The 16,863-nt window shown below is 31.5% G+C and overlaps 1 protein-coding gene across 4 annotated transcripts in view; it reads left to right on the top strand.

Moving 5' to 3' along the window:
• Window positions 1-16,863, top strand: part of LOC143067105 (protocadherin Fat 4-like) — a 75,645-nt gene that overhangs the window by 33,264 nt on the left and 25,518 nt on the right. For all 4 annotated transcript variants that reach the window (XM_076240147.1, XM_076240145.1, XM_076240148.1 and 1 more), the window contains exons 22-32: window positions 471-650; window positions 2,270-2,587; window positions 3,110-3,265; window positions 8,714-8,950; window positions 9,490-9,657; window positions 10,120-10,283; window positions 11,115-11,349; window positions 11,788-11,901; window positions 12,446-12,520; window positions 13,042-13,227; window positions 13,619-13,780. In XM_076240147.1, coding sequence (XP_076096262.1) covers window positions 471-650; window positions 2,270-2,587; window positions 3,110-3,265; window positions 8,714-8,950; window positions 9,490-9,657; window positions 10,120-10,283; window positions 11,115-11,349; window positions 11,788-11,901; window positions 12,446-12,520; window positions 13,042-13,227; window positions 13,619-13,780 — 1,995 coding nt within the window. The remainder of the gene's footprint in view (window positions 1-470; window positions 651-2,269; window positions 2,588-3,109; window positions 3,266-8,713; window positions 8,951-9,489; window positions 9,658-10,119; window positions 10,284-11,114; window positions 11,350-11,787; window positions 11,902-12,445; window positions 12,521-13,041; window positions 13,228-13,618; window positions 13,781-16,863) is intronic.

Genomic DNA, 16,863 nt, shown 5'->3' with positions numbered 1-16,863 from the left:
AATACAACTTGTACAATTAGTCAATTTAATCCTTTGTCAGTATTTCACTTTTAATCAACCAGGCTTGTGTCTTAAACTAGCTAGTTGTCACCTAGAAATTGCCTATTATCTTTAATTTATTGCTATATAAACAGTTTAATCCTAAACATCTCAGGCTGATTTTACCTATTTTATGACCTCATGTTATGTTTTGACACAACAGGAAATTTCCGTTTTTCTCGGACTTTTCCCATATCAATTTCGAGTTTCTCAGACTTTTTCTCTGTCCCTATCGATTTTGTAAACAAAAATGTGTATTGAAAATTTTACGAGGTTGACATTTTCAAAAGCGGAAGATTTCAAATTTTAACGGGATGGACGGAAGAGGGTCTGAAAAGCGGGAGATTTTGACTCCCGCTGGAAGAATCACATGTATGAAACATAGATCATCTAGAATGTACTTAACAGATTGTTTTTTGTTTTGTTTACAGTCAACAGAAGCTCCATATACCACCCAGTGTAGTACTGATGTTTTATTGAACAAGATTGTTAATTATGAAGATCCAGATCATAGATCTCATAGACTTGTTGTCATGGTAAAGGATCATCTTGGTCTTCAAATTCAGCAGGAGTTTGTTTTTAATATAGTCAACTGTAATGAGCCTCCATATGTAAGTTTATACAAATGTAAAGCTTAAACATGGGCAATTCAGACCAGTATCTTGTTAGCTAGGAGGTTAAACCATGTTGAATAAAATCAAAGATCAAATTATGAAATATGTACAAGGTAAGATCCTATACTGACCGACTTTAAAAACGCAACACTCGTTTTGTGGATTTTTTTTACCAAACTATGTTTGATCCTCATACAACTACTATTCATGCTTATCATACTTCTTTCTCTTTCGAAAAAATCAACATTTGAATGACTTGTGGTTATTGAACAAACCGGATTATTTAGATTGCCTGAATTTCAAAAAGCGAAATTTCAAATCAATAAAAGATTTTTTTTCAATTTTATTGCTTTGGGAAACAGTTTTTTTCAATCCTTGGCCTCACTTAAATCAGTGAAAAAATGTTGCATCTCCATATTGCAAAGACTGAGGAATAAAAAACTGAATCAATCCATTAGATTACTGCAAACAGGAAACGTGAACGTGCTGCAACCAGACAATTTGACGTCATAAATTTGTCTTATTGTCCTTCCAAGAATGATACTGGTAGACTGGATTTGTTGAAGACCATCAATGACCAGATCAACATGTAGTAACAATGCAATGTCAATGGAATTTGATTATGCAACATCATTTGCGAGACAGGTCTACAGCCGCAACCTCAATTTCTAATCAAATTGCTGAATGCCATTTTGCACAGATTTATGCAATAAATGTTTCCCATTAACTGAACTGCCAAAGAATCAACCGCAGAAAAACATTTAAAGCCCTAAAGTTTCAACTGCATGATTGCCAAATCCCATTGTAATGGGTGGAACAACGACAAAATCAGAAGGTGCAAAACAAAATCCAAAACGTGCCAATAAGAATTGGTTGACCTTTCTGACAATCATTTTTGAGTTTGTTACAGTCAGTCATTGCTTTTGAAGGTGACACGTTCATTGGTAAGGGAAAACCAAGGTTTCAGTGTAATCCTCAATATTTAAATTTTGAAAATGACAAAGTCAATTCAACTTTCGAACTGGAATTTGTTTTAAACATTGAAGTAATGAAAGAACTTTCTGTTCATTAGTTTGTTTACAAAAAATTGTATATTTGAAAATGGGAATTAAAAAGAATAATCTAGTGTTGCATTTCTAAAGTTGGTCAGTATATGTGGTTTTATAGGGATTCCAATTGATAAAGTGTCTCATCTGTTGATTTCTTGCCAACTACAAGTCATGATTCTTCTATCTAGCTAGCACATTTGTTGACATTCTTTCAGCAACTACAAGTCATGATTCTTCTATCTAGCTAGCACATTTGTTGACACTCTTTCAGCAACTACAAGACATAACCTCTGATGATATCAACCTACACCAGATGTATCTGTAATGCCATGCACCTATGTAAGGCATCCCTAATAAATTTTCAAAAATTCAAAAAAGAAATATCAAGATAAAGTGAATAGCTATCTGAATTAAAAATACAGAATGACTTTTCAAATTGTTTGCTTGATCAAGATTTTCTTTGCAGCATTTTCTTAAATTTATAAAAAAAAATTAATTAATAATGACTTTTCAAAATAAAAAAAAAACAAAGAGTAGTAATAGTGTAAAAAAATTGTTTTATTTTAGGACATTGAACTTGACGGAGAAGTAACCAGCATACCAGAAAATTCACCAAGCTTTGAAATTGGTCAACTTGAATCACTTGATGATGATGAGAATGACCAACACATTTACCAAGTTATCACATTCTGGGAACTCTTCACAGTGAAGGAGGGAATGTTGATTGCTCAGTTACCTGTTGACTATGAAAAGAAACAGAGTTATGATGTGACCATTAAATCCAAGGACAATGGAGTTCCATCTCAGTATTTCATAAAAACTTTCAACTTTAATGTGATAGATGTGAATGAGGCACCCTCAGCTATTGAGTTATCATCATATGATGTATGTTATCAATTACTATATACGTTATTCTTTATCATTAATGATCAACCTTATGTTTCCAGATAAGATTCAGTTTATTAGAAACAATAATTAAATCATAGATTAACAATAATTATGTCTTGTATAGAATAATAGGAAGGTGTTTTTGTCAGCCTGAGCTTGACCTCATTTCCATGGTTCAATGGTTTTGTTTTTGAAGATAAGGTCCTTCCTATATCTGTTTTTTGGAAAGATTACTCACTGTGATAAAAGTCCTATGACGTTGACCTCATTTTTACAGACTTTTAATGATGGTGAGTTTTTGTGATACCAGCAGTATACAGCCAACTTATTTTTTCTTAAGTTTTTTGATAAGTTAATCTTTAGTAAAAACTCAATTAACAATTATAACCAGGCTTTTATCCATGCAATGGCAGTTCATTAAATAAGTGTTGATTTTTCTGCAAATCACAGAGAAATATTTCAGAAGTAGTTTTGTTTTCTGAATGGCATTTAAAGAAGAGTAATGATATATTTTTTTAGGTAAGCAACGATGCAGCTATAGGTGATGCTGTTGGCATAGTTACAGTCACTGACCCAGACAATAGTGGAATAACCCATGGACAGACCCACAACTGTACTGTAGGGGAAGAAGGTGTTGGTGTATTTATTGTCAACAATCCTAACTTGTTACTGAAGGTACACTTCTAATGCATTCTAAGTAATATTTTTCAAAAGTTTACATCAAAATGTGTGATTGTAAACATAATAAACAATTGATATGCAACTAATGATGGGATATTACACTCATTTTAGTTACAAATCCTAACATTACCAATAGCTCTCTCAAATGGGAATTTACTACTGTTAAACAGATCTTGGAATAAGCGATATGAGCATATATTTGATAAAATAATTATAATTTGAGTGATGCAAAGCAACAGTTTACGAATTTGATTTTATATTTCAGTATGTATTTGATAATTAAATTGACATATCTGGTGGAGAATTGGCACTCATACCACGTCTTCTTATTTTTATGCCCCATTTATAAGCATTTGTTTTCTGGTCTGTCCGTCTGTCTGTCTGTCTGTTCATCCTGCTTCAGGTTTAAGTTTTTGGTCAAGGTAGTTTTTGATGAAGTTGAAGTCCAATCAATTTGAAACTTAATACACTTGTTCCCTATGATATGATATTTCTAATTGTAATGCCAAATTAGAGATTTCCCCCCATTTTCACGGTCCACTGAGCTTAGAAAATGATAGTGCAGATGGGGCATTCGTGTACTGGAGACACATTCTTGTTATATAAATAAATTGAATAGTTTCATTTGCAAACCCAACTGTGTGTGGCTAGGAAAAGTTTTATAAACACTTTTAATAAATCAATTAATACTATATACCTTCAGGTTAATGGATCTATACCACTAGATAAGAACCAGAACCTATTATGATACATTAAGTCACAATTTAAAGCATGGTATACTATATACCTTCAGGTTAATGGATCTATACCACTAGATTAGAACCAGAACATATAATGATACATTAAGTCACAATTTAAAGCACGGTATACTATATACCTTCAGGTTAATGGATCTATACCACTAGATAAGAACCAGAACATATAATGATACATTAAGTCACAATTTAAAGCATGGTATACTATATACCTTCAGGTTAATGGATCTATACCACTAGATAAGAACCAGAACATATAATGATACATTAAGTCACAATTTAAAGCACGGTATACTATATACCTTCAGGTTAAGATCTATACCACTAGATAAGAACCAGAACATATAATGATACATTAAGTCACAATTTAAAGCACGGTATACTATATACCTTCAGGTTAATGGATCTATACCACTAGATAAGAACCAGAACATATAATGATACATTTAAGTCACAATTTAAAGCATGGTATACTATATACCTTCAGGTTAATGGATCTATACCACTAGATTAGAACCAGAACATATAATGATACATTAAGTCACAATTTAAAGCATGGTATACTATATAACTTCAGGTTAATGGATCTATACCACTAGATAAGAACCAGAACATATAATGATACATTAAGTCACAATTTAAAGCACGGTATACTATATAACTTCAGGTCAATGGATCTATACCACTAGATAAGAACCAGAACATATAATGATACATTAAGTCACAATTTAAAGCATGGTATACTATATAACTTCAGGTTAATGGATCTATACCACTAGATAAGAACCAGAACATATAATGATACATTAAGTCACAATTTAAAGCATGGTATACTATATACCTTCAGGTTAATAGATCTATACCACTAGATAAGAACCAGAACATATAGTGATACATTAAGTCACAATTTAAAGCATGGTATACTATATAACTTCAGGTTAATAGATCTATACCACTAGATAAGAACCAGAACATATAATGATACATTAAGTCACAATTTAAAGCATGGTATACTATATACCTTCAGGTTAATGGATCTATACCACTAGATAAGAACCAGAACATATAGTGATACATTAAGTCACAATTTAAAGCATGGTATACTATATAACTTCAGGTTAATGGATCTATACCACTAGATAAGAACCAGAACATATAATGATACATTAAGTCACAATTTAAAGCAAGGTATACTATATACCTTCAGGTTAATGGATCTATACCACTAGATAAGAACCAGAACATATAATGATACATTAAGTCACAATTTAAAGCATGGTATACTATATACCTTCAGGTCAATGGATCTATACCACTAGATAAGAACCAGAACATATGATACATTAAGTCACAATTTAAAGCATGGTATACTATATACCTTCAGGTCAATGGATCTATACCACTAGATAAGAACCAGAACATATAATGATACATTAAGTCACAATTTAAAGCTTGGTATACTATATAACTTCAGGTTAATGGATCTATACCACTAGATAAGAACCAGAACATATAATGATACATTAAGTCACAATTTAAAGCATGGTATACTATATACCTTCAGGTCAATGGATCTGTACCACTAGATAAGAACCAGAACATCAAGTCACAATTTAAAGCATGGTATACTATATAACTTCAGGTTAATAGATCTATACCACTAGATAAGAACCAGAACATATAATGATACATTAAGTCACAATTTAAAGCTTGGTATACTATATAACTTCAGGTCAATGGATCTATACCACTAGATAAGAACCAGAACATATAATGATACATTAAGTCACAATTTAAAGCTTGGTATACTATATAACTTCAGGTTAATGGATCTATACCACTAGATAAGAACCAGAACATATAATGATACATTAAGTCACAATTTAAAGCACGGTATACTATATACCTTCAGGTTAATGGATCTGTACCACTAGATAAGAACCAGAACATATAATGATACATTAAGTCACAATTTAAAGCTTGGTATACTATATACCTTCAGGTTAATGGATCTATACCACTAGATCAGAACCAGAACATATAATGATACATTAAGTCACAATTTAAAGCATGGTATACTATATACCTTCAGGTCAACGGATCTATACCACTAGATAAGAACCAGAACGTATAATGATACATTAAGTCACAATTTAAAGCACGGTATACTATATAACTTCAGGTCAACGGATCTATACCACTAGATAAGAACCAGAACATATAATGATACATTAAGTCACAATTTAAAGCATGGTATACTATATACCTTCAGGTTAATGGATCTATACCACTAGATAAGAACCAGAACATATAATGATACATTAAGTCACAATTTAAAGCATGGTATACTATATACCTTCAGGTTAATGGATCTTTACCACTAGATAAGAACCAGAACATATAATGATACATTAAGTCACAATTTAAAGCACGGTATACTATATAACTTCAGGTTAATGGATCTATACCACTAGATAAGAACCAGAACATATAATGATACATTAAGTCAATTTAAAGCATGGTATACTATATAACTTCAGGTTAATGGATCTATACCACTAGATAAGAACCAGAACATATAGTGATACATTAAGTCACAATTTAAAGCACGGTATACTATATAACTTCAGGTCAACGGATCTATACCACTAGATAAGAACCAGAACATATAATACATTAAGTCACAATTTAAAGCACGGTATACTATATACCTTCAGGTTAATGGATCTATACCACTAGATAAGAACCAGAACATATAATGATACATTAAGTCACAATTTAAAGCACGGTATACTATATACCTTCAGGTTAATGGATCTATACCACTAGATAAGAACCAGAACATATAGTGATACATTAAGTCACAATTTAAAGCACGGTATACTATATAACTTCAGGTTAATAGATCTATACCACTAGATAAGAACCAGAACATATAATGATACATTAAGTCACAATTTAAAGCATGGTATACTATATAACTTCAGGTTAATGGATCTATACCACTAGATAAGAACCAGAACATATAATGATACATTAAGTCACAATTTAAAGCACAGTATACTATATACCTTCAGGTTAATGGATCTATACCACTAGATAAGAACCAGAACATATAGTGATACATTAAGTCACAATTTAAAGCACGGTATACTATATACCTTCAGGTTAATGGATCTATACCACTAGATAAGAACCAGAACATATAATGATACATTTAAGTCACAATTTAAAGCATGGTATACTATATACCTTCAGGTTAATGGATCTATACCACTAGATAAGAACCAGAACATATAATGATACATTAAGTCACAATTTAAAGCACAGTATACTATATACCTTCAGGTTAATAGATCTATACCACTAGATAAGAACCAGAACATATAATGATACATTAAGTCACAATTTAAAGCACGGTATACTATATACCTTCAGGTTAATGGATCTATACCACTAGATTAGAACCAGAACATATAATGATACATTAAGTCACAATTTAAAGCATGGTATACTATATACCTTCAGGTTAATGGATCTATACCACTAGATAAGAACCAGAACATATAATGATACATTAAGTCACAATTTAAAGCATGGTATACTATATAACTTCAGGTTAATGGATCTATACCACTAGATAAGAACCAGAACATATAATGATACATTAAAGTCACAATTTAAAGCATGGTATACTATATACCTTCAGGTTAATGGATCTATACCACTAGATAAGAACCAGAACATATAATGATACATTAAGTCACAATTTAAAGCACAGTATACTATATACCTTCAGGTTAATAGATCTATACCACTAGATAAGAACCAGAACATATAATGATACATTAAGTCACAATTTAAAGCACGGTATACTATATACCTTCAGGTTAATGGATCTATACCACTAGATAAGAACCAGAACATATAATGATACATTAAGTCACAATTTAAAGCATGGTATACTATATACCTTCAGGTCAATGGATCTATACCACTAGATAAGAACCAGAACATATAGTGATACATTAAGTCACAATTTAAAGCATGGTATACTATATATCTTCAGGTTAATGGATAAGAACCAGAACATATAATGATACATTAAGTCACAATTTAAAGCATGGTATACTATATAACTTCAGGTTAATGGATCTATACCACTAGATAAGAACCAGAACATATAATGATACATTAAGTCACAATTTAAAGCACGGTATACTATATACCTTCAGGTTAATGGATCTATACCACTAGATAAGAACCAGAACATATAATGATACATTAAGTCACAATTTAAAGCACGGTATACTATATATACCTTCAGGTTAATGGATCTATACCACTAGATAAGAACCAGAACATATAATGATACATTAAGTCACAATTTAAAGCACGGTATACTAAATACCTTCAGGTTAATGGATCTTTACCACTAGATAAGAACCAGAACATATAATGATACATTAAGTCACAATTTAAAGCATGGTATACTATATACCTTCAGGTTAATGGATCTGTACCACTAGATAAGAACCAGAACATATAATGATACATTAAGTCACAATTTAAAGCATGGTATACTATATACCTTCAGGTTAATGGATCTATACCACTAGATAAGAACCAGAACATATAATGATGCATTAAGTCACAATTTAAAGCATGGTACACTATATACCTTCAGGTTAATGGATCTATACCACTAGATAAGAACCAGATGAACATTAGTATCACATGTCAGGATTCTGGGGAACCACCATTATCTAAAACTGTTCTGGTAAACATACAAATCAAAGAAACTATTGAAGTGCCAAAGATCATTGTTCTTCAAGATCAGAAGACTGTCCCGGAAAATGAGGAGACTTTTACAGTTGGTCAAGTACTAATTGTCCATCAACTGACAATGGACTCATTAACAGGGGTAAATATTTTGGTAAAGTAGATGAAGATAGACGTCTGCTTAATTTGTTGGTAAAGTAAAAGTAGAAGGTTCACTTTTGTGACTAAATGGTTGTTGAAAGTTAACATAGATGAATGGATCTACTAACAATTATATATTTGTAACTATCTAAATATAGGGTTTTAAAAATGGAAATATAAGTTATGGTCTGAGTTTTACTTAGCTGTTATCAAAATGACTCGATAAAGAAATTTGTTGTGTGAAATCAACAGAGCACAATAATTTCCTCAAATATTTCTTTGTCTTGCCTGCTAGGAAATTGAATTAAGCCATACAGAAGTATTGCTAATCTGGCAGCAACAGTGTTACCGTTGACAAATATCTTTACTTTTATATGGCCTTGTCATTGATGTCATGCCTTAATATTCTGTCTAAAGTTAAGATAAGGTATATCCATCAATAACTTCTTCCTAGTTAAGTGTGATCATCAATAACACCATCATATCTAGTAGCTATATTTTAATCTAATTGACAGTTTAAAGTTATAAATCTTGTTCCAGCCCTTTGTATATCTACTGTTAGACCAAGATATGCCATTCAAACTAGATGGTGATTTACTGAAGATAAAAGAACCTTTAAACTATGAGGAACAATCAGAGTGGGAGGTGACTGTAACAGCATCTGGCACTTACAATGAGAAACCTTTTAATCTTACAGAATCATTCAAGGTATGAATGTCAACATATTAAGATTTGTTTGCCAATATTATAGTTATATTCAGGACATGAAACAAGTTATATGTAATATGAAGTATATATTAATTATCATGCCCAACTCCTAATTCACCTTGTTCAACTGTTTATCCTTTCACATACTTGTTTTTTGTGTCCAATGAATATTTCTGTCAGTATTTCTAAACAACATGACTGCATCAGCAGACTGACAGTGATGAAGTATTTCTTGTGAACAATTTTATAATCTGTTAGTCTGTAAATATTAAAACCTGTATGCTGATACTATGAATTTGAAACTTCTTTATTTTAATTTTGATGACTTATCAGAATAAAGAGAGGGGCTATAGGACTTAAAGATTTTGTTGAGAAATTAAAGCATCCCCCAATTAATGACTTTAAGAAAATACCATAATATGACACCACTTATTTGTATACCAACATACATTTGGTTTATAGATACAAGTTTCTGATGTAAATGAGAAACCAATCAAAATCAGGGTTTATGGAGGAGGCTACTTACAGGAAAACAGTCCGACTGGGACTGTTATAGGTGACCTTAATACTGAAGACCATGAAAAGGATCAAACTTATAGTTACTCATTATTAGCTGTAGCTAAAGGGTGAGCACTGCGTAATGAATGACCTTACTCATTTATAAAAAATAGAAATAAGAAAAAATAATAGTAAGTTATGGTTAAGACTTTCATTCTAAAATATATTGATTGATTAATTAAAATCATCATATTAAAAAGAAAAGTAATGTGATAACTTCATTCCTTATTTGTCAAACTAAATTACAGACAGTGAGTCATAAGTTAATTGCAGTAAAATTTTTATCAAATATGAAGAGTTTTGATGTAGAGAATGATGACACAGCAGCAAATGACACACAAAATTCAAAGGACATCTAGAGTAAAATCACAAAAATACCGAACTCAGAGGAAAATCAATTCGGAAAGTCCATAATCACATGGCAAAATCAAATAACAAAACGCATCAAAAACGAATGGACAAGAACTGTCATATTCCTGACTTGGTACAGGCATTTTCAAATGTAGAAAAGGGTGGATTGAACCTGGTTTTATAGCTAGCTAAACCGCTCACTTGTATGACAGTCGTATTACATTCCATTATATTGTTACCGATGCTTGAACAAAACAAACAGACACAATAGTCAAAAATGTCAAAAATAGAGGTCATCATTTAGTCTTCAATATTATGGTATATCAAGCTCTCAGTCATCCTGAAACAAAACAAGTATCATATTTACAACATGTACAGACATACCAATTGACGATGGTATCCATTATATGAAATATTATGAGCAATGATAATACTTAACTATGCTTAACTTACTTATATTTGTACTACAAAAGAATTAACGTAATAATTTCTAATGAAACACATTACCAGTCAGACATACCAGCATTGTATTCATTTCTATTTTTCAGTTTAGATATTTCCAAATCAGACCCATATATAGAAGATGCTTTTGTATTAGATGGCAGAACATTAAAGATAGGCAGTAGAGCAGAAGTTATAAACTTTGAGGAAAGCAGTGTTTTCACAATACAAGTGAAATCTACCGATTCTGGAGAACCCAGTCTCTCCATCACGGACACCATTAATATTGTTATAACGGATGTCAATGATCCACCAACTGATATACATTTGGACAGTTCAGTGGTAAGTTTGAGATTATCTTTAATACTAAAATTCAACAGTTTACAGTTGCTTACTATCTAGTATTTTATTTTACAATGATCTTATCTTAACTTGTAAAATAGATTAACACATGAAGTTCATTATTCTCACTAACATTCAGAAGAAAATTTTAAAGTCTGGTCTTGAGAGTTTGTATGACCAAGTTGAAAACTTAAAAATGAAATACAGGATATACATGATTCTCTGTATTAGTGTTTCAATACTAGAACAGGTACAATTAAAATTCTCTCTTTTATATATATACTATGTTAACTCTTACAGATAGCTGAGAACAGTCCAGTAGACACAATAGTTGGTAATGTTATTGTACAAGATGAGATATAGCTGAAGTCTGCCTGTCAGTCTGTCTGTCTGTCTGTCTGTTTCTCCTTTATATATATACTATGTAAACTCTTACAGATAGCTGAGAACAGTCCAGTAGACACAATAGTTGGTAATATTATTGTACAAGATGAGGACAAGAACCAGAAACACAAATGTGATGTACAGAACTCTGTTGTTGTACCTTTTGATGTAATGTATTTATAATATCTGTAATCTATTTATAGTATCAGTAATCTATTTATAGCATCTGTTATCTATATATAGTATCTGTATTCTATTTATAGTATTTTTGATTTATTTATAGTATCTTTAGTCTACTTATATTATACTACATGTATTGTATTGAGAGGATGTAGTCTATTTTTAGCATTGGTATCAGTTATTTATATCTATCAACAATATATATGTCTTTGTTGGGAGGCATCCAACTTAACATGGATGCATTGACATAGTTTCATGTATATTACTCACATAAAGCTAAAGTTATTTTAGAATTTAAGTGCAATGGTTATACACAAATATTATTGTTATGACATCCCATCACTGTACAGTACCATTTTTCCTCATCTTTGATATTTTATTTATCAGTAGTGCTTCTTTGACAGTTGTAAATATAGAAGCATTGTTACAATTGCTCAATCATTTACAATAACAGTGTGTTAATTATATTGAGTCATTATAGTTGGTTATTATGAGAGTAACATTTTGAAGCTTTTTGACTTTTGTTTTATAGATAACAGATGATCTCAAACTAATTGTTAAGAAAAAGAAGTTGGATTATGAGGAGACAAACACATATGTTATAGATGTAAGTAAACAAAACACATGAAGAAGACAGATTTGGGTTTTACTCATTCTTGAAGGCGGTACAGTGATCTATAGTTGTTAATTTCTGTGATATTTTGGTCTATTGTGGAGAGTTGTCTCACCACATCTTATTGTTTTTAAAAGTATGAACAATTTAAACAACAAAAGGATAAAACTAATGTTCATATCTAACTTCATTTACATAATTTTGCTTGACATGTGTTATAACCATTTCTTTCATATTAAGGATGAAACTTTAAGCTTGATTTCTAAACAAGAAACCTTATATATATTGGCATGATTCAATTTGTTTATAAAAAAAAAAGGCATATAATGAGTAGGGGTCAAACATGAAATTTGATTTTGTTTCTTGCTATAGTGTTCATTGTTAAAAATATTCAGTATATCTGATTACTTGTAATATATTCTAAATTTCCAGTTGGTATTTCTAGGCCTACAGCTTAACAATTCCAGCTCCCTGTACTAAATAGGGTTTAGATTAATTTATTTTCTGTGTTTCAGGTAATTTGTAGAGATGCTGGGTTGGACGGATCACACTTGTCATACCAGAAAGCACTTATTGTTAACGTAACAGATATCAATGAGCCACCGACTGATATAGAAATAACCAATCTTGATGTATCAGAATCACAACTCTCTGGTCAAGTTGTCAGCAAAGTCAGTGCTAGGGACCCTGAATCACAACAGGTAGTTGATCTTAGGCAATTTGTTTCCAGTTTCATGTTCCAGCCTGCCTTGTGACAAATAGTATGGGGACATTAATTTTTCCTAAAAAATATGATATATATCATATAAAGTCATAATTTTTTTTTTTAAATAATTTTGAATCCTTTGATATGACTATTTAAAATTGTTACCATTGAGAGTAAAGAATTGTTCCCAAGTCAGCTCAATTATCACCAAATTATTTACAAATGCCATACATGGCTGTACAAAGCAGTATTTTAAATGAATATATGTTTTGGGTGTAAATTTTACCTCATTACTAGCTATATAGATAACTTTATCACTGAGACCTCATATTTCATCATCTTCATTTTGTTTATTAAATAGAAATAAAACCAATTCTTTTTTTTAGCTAACATTTAGTGTGGAAGGGTCAACTCCGTTTAAAATTGAAGGAGAAAATACAATAGTGACCAGTGGTCAGTTAGACTTTGAGGAAACATCTGAATACACCATAACAATTAAAGTCACTGATGAAGAAGGACTGTTTTCAACAAAAGAATTTGTTTTTAAGGTTTGAAATTTGTTTGTTCATTACATTACAATTTTGAATTGATACCAACATCAAACTTGATATTTATTACACCATTATGATTTAGACATCAGTCGCCCTATGTCCCCCTTGGGACGAAGTGGATTAAGTCAAGTAAGTCATGATTTAATCGATCTTTCAAGCGTTAATTAACTTTTTAAAGGCAGTGCTTTAAGGCCTGACTTTCAAGTCATGAGGTTCATCTTTCCTTACGCGACATCCAACAAAAATATGCTGGGGTCATTTGGACAGAAATAGATCCGGAAATGTTTAATTTTCTCCTCTTCTTTTTGTGGTATGAAATGGTTTTTGTTTCTTTCATTTACATTGGGAAATAAAAAAACGATCAGTGTGTATTGTTCGTTTTTAAAACTTTTTATTAATGTGTATTTTGCATTTTAAGCAGTCAACCTGATTACAAACTATCATTATTTGAATTCCGTGTGTCAAGAGGTTGGGTCATTTTCGAGTACTATCTGCGATCTAAAGATATTTTAAAATCATTTCAGTCTTTGATATTACAATTAAAAGTCGACTGAACATGAATTATATTGCATATTATACAATTTAAAGTATTTCTGTACGTGAAGCCGTATGACGTTATAGTTATTTCGGTCTCAGTTATATAACGTATGAAATTATCGTTCCTGAATCTGGGTCTCACTAATTAGAGACAAGAAGCTTCAAAAAGTGATAAGAAGCGACAATAAAATTAATCTAGCGATAAGAAGCGTTTAGAAGATTATTTAGCGACGATACATAAATTAAAAATTATCATTGCAATAACTTATTCCCAATAGATATTTAAAAAAAATGCATTATTTTTATTAAAGGGGCGGTTATAAAACATATTTAGCTCACCTGGCCCGCAGGGCCAGGTGAGCTTTTCCCATCACTTGGCGTCCGTCGTTGTCGTCCGTCGTCGTTAACTTTTACAAAAATTTTCTCTGAAACTACTGGGCCAAATTAAACCAAACTTGGCCACAATCATCATTTGGGGTATCTAGTTTAAAAAATGTGTGGCGTGACCCGGCCAACCAACCAAAATGGCCGCCATGGCTAAAAATAGAACATAGGGGTAAAATGCAGTTTTTGGCTTATAACTCAAAAACCAAAGCATTTAGAGCAAATCTGACATGTGGTAAAAGTGTTTATCAGGTCAAGATCTATCTGTCCTGAAATTTTCAGATGAATCGGACAACCCGTTATTGGGTTGCTGCCCCTGAATTGGTAATTTTAAGGAAATTTTGCTGTTTTTGGTTATTATCTTGAATATTATTATAGATAGAGATAAACTGTAAATAGCAATAATGTTCAGCAAAGTTAGATTTACAAATAAGTCAGCATGACCAAAATGGTCAGTTGACCCCTGAAGGAGTGATTGCCCTTTATAGTCAATTTTTAACCATTTTTTCGTAAATCTTAGTAATCTTTTACAAAAATCTTCTTCTCTGAAACTACTGGGCCAAATTAAACTAAACTTGGCCACAATCATCATTGGGGTAACTTGTTTAAAAAATGTGTGGCGTGACCTGGCCAATCAACCAAAATGGCTGCCACGGCTAATAATAGAACATAGGGGTAAAATGCAGTTTTTGGCTTATAACTCAAAAACCGAAGCATTAAGAGAAAATCTGACAGGGTTTAATTGTTTATCAGGTCAAGATCTATCTGCCCTGATGTTTTCACATGGATCGGACAACCCGTTGTTAGGTTACTGTCCTGAATTGGTAATTTTAAGGAAATTTTGCCGTTTTTTGTTATTATCTTGAATATTATTATAGATAGAGATAAACTGTATACAGCAATAACGTTCAGCAAAATAAGATCTACAAATAAGTTTACATGACCAAAATAGTCAATTGACCCCTTAAGGAGTTATTGCCCTTTATAGTTAATTTTTAACGTTTTTCATAAATTTTTGTAAATTTTTAGAAAATATTTTGCACTGTAATTACTGGGCCAAGTTCATTATAGATAGAGATAATTGTAGCAACAAGAATGTTCAGTAAAGTAAGATCTACAAACACATCACTATCACCAAAACACAATTATGTCATGAATTTATCCGTCTCCATTGTTTAATATGCACAAGACCAAGGTGAGCGACACAGGCTCTTTAGAGCCTCTAGTTTTATATATTACATTGATAGATAAAAAAAATATGGCTGGGTAAAATTGTTTATCAGGTCAAGATCTATCTGCCCTGAAATTTTCAGATGAATCAGTCAACCCGTTGTTGGGTTGCTGCCCCTGAATTGGAAATTTTAAGGAAATTTTCTGTTTTTGTTATTATCTGGAATATTTTTATAGATAGAGATAAACTGTAAGCAGCAATAATGTACAGCAAAGTAAGAACTAAAATTAAGTCAACATGACCAAAATGGTCAATTGACCCCGTAAGGAGTTATTGTCCTTTATAGTCAATTTTTAACAATTTTCATAAAATTTGTAAATTTTTACTAACATTTTCCACTGAAACTACTGGACCAAGTTCATTATAGATAGAGATAATTGTAAGCAGCAAGAATGTTCAGTAAAGTAAGATGTACAAACACATCACCATCACCAAAACACATTTTTGTCATGAATCCATCTGCTTCCTTTGTTTAATATTCACATAGACCAAGGTGAGAGACACAGGCTCTTTAGAGCCTCTAGTTTGGTTTCTTCGTGCTTTAACAAGCTCATAGCCATTGTTAAATTAATTGTTTTCTTTAAAATAGTGGACAAAATTGCTCTTACAAAATTTCCACTTGGGAGCCTCAATGGGTGAAATCCCCCGCAAACAGTGACAGTTGGCGGGTATGTAGAAAAAGTATGGTCATCAAAAGAGTTGACATGTTACTATGTACATTTACCATTATGTTACTTGATGTTCTTGCAATACAAACAGTACGGAGACAAGTCAATCTTTGTGAACTATTTTTCATAGGATGGGAGTCATTGAATATGCGTATATAATCAATAGTCTATTTATATTAAAAAGGAAAAGTTCTTATATGTCTTAAAAATGCATTTCATGACAAGGTACAGAAAATATACTGTAAACAGTAGACTATAGA

Source organism: Mytilus galloprovincialis, chromosome 3, assembly GCF_965363235.1.
Source record: "Mytilus galloprovincialis chromosome 3, xbMytGall1.hap1.1, whole genome shotgun sequence".
In the NCBI taxonomy this organism is placed as follows: domain Eukaryota; kingdom Metazoa; phylum Mollusca; class Bivalvia; order Mytilida; family Mytilidae; genus Mytilus; species Mytilus galloprovincialis.
The sequence above is the reverse complement of the archived record's forward strand: the minus strand, read 5'-3'. Positions and strand labels throughout refer to the sequence as shown.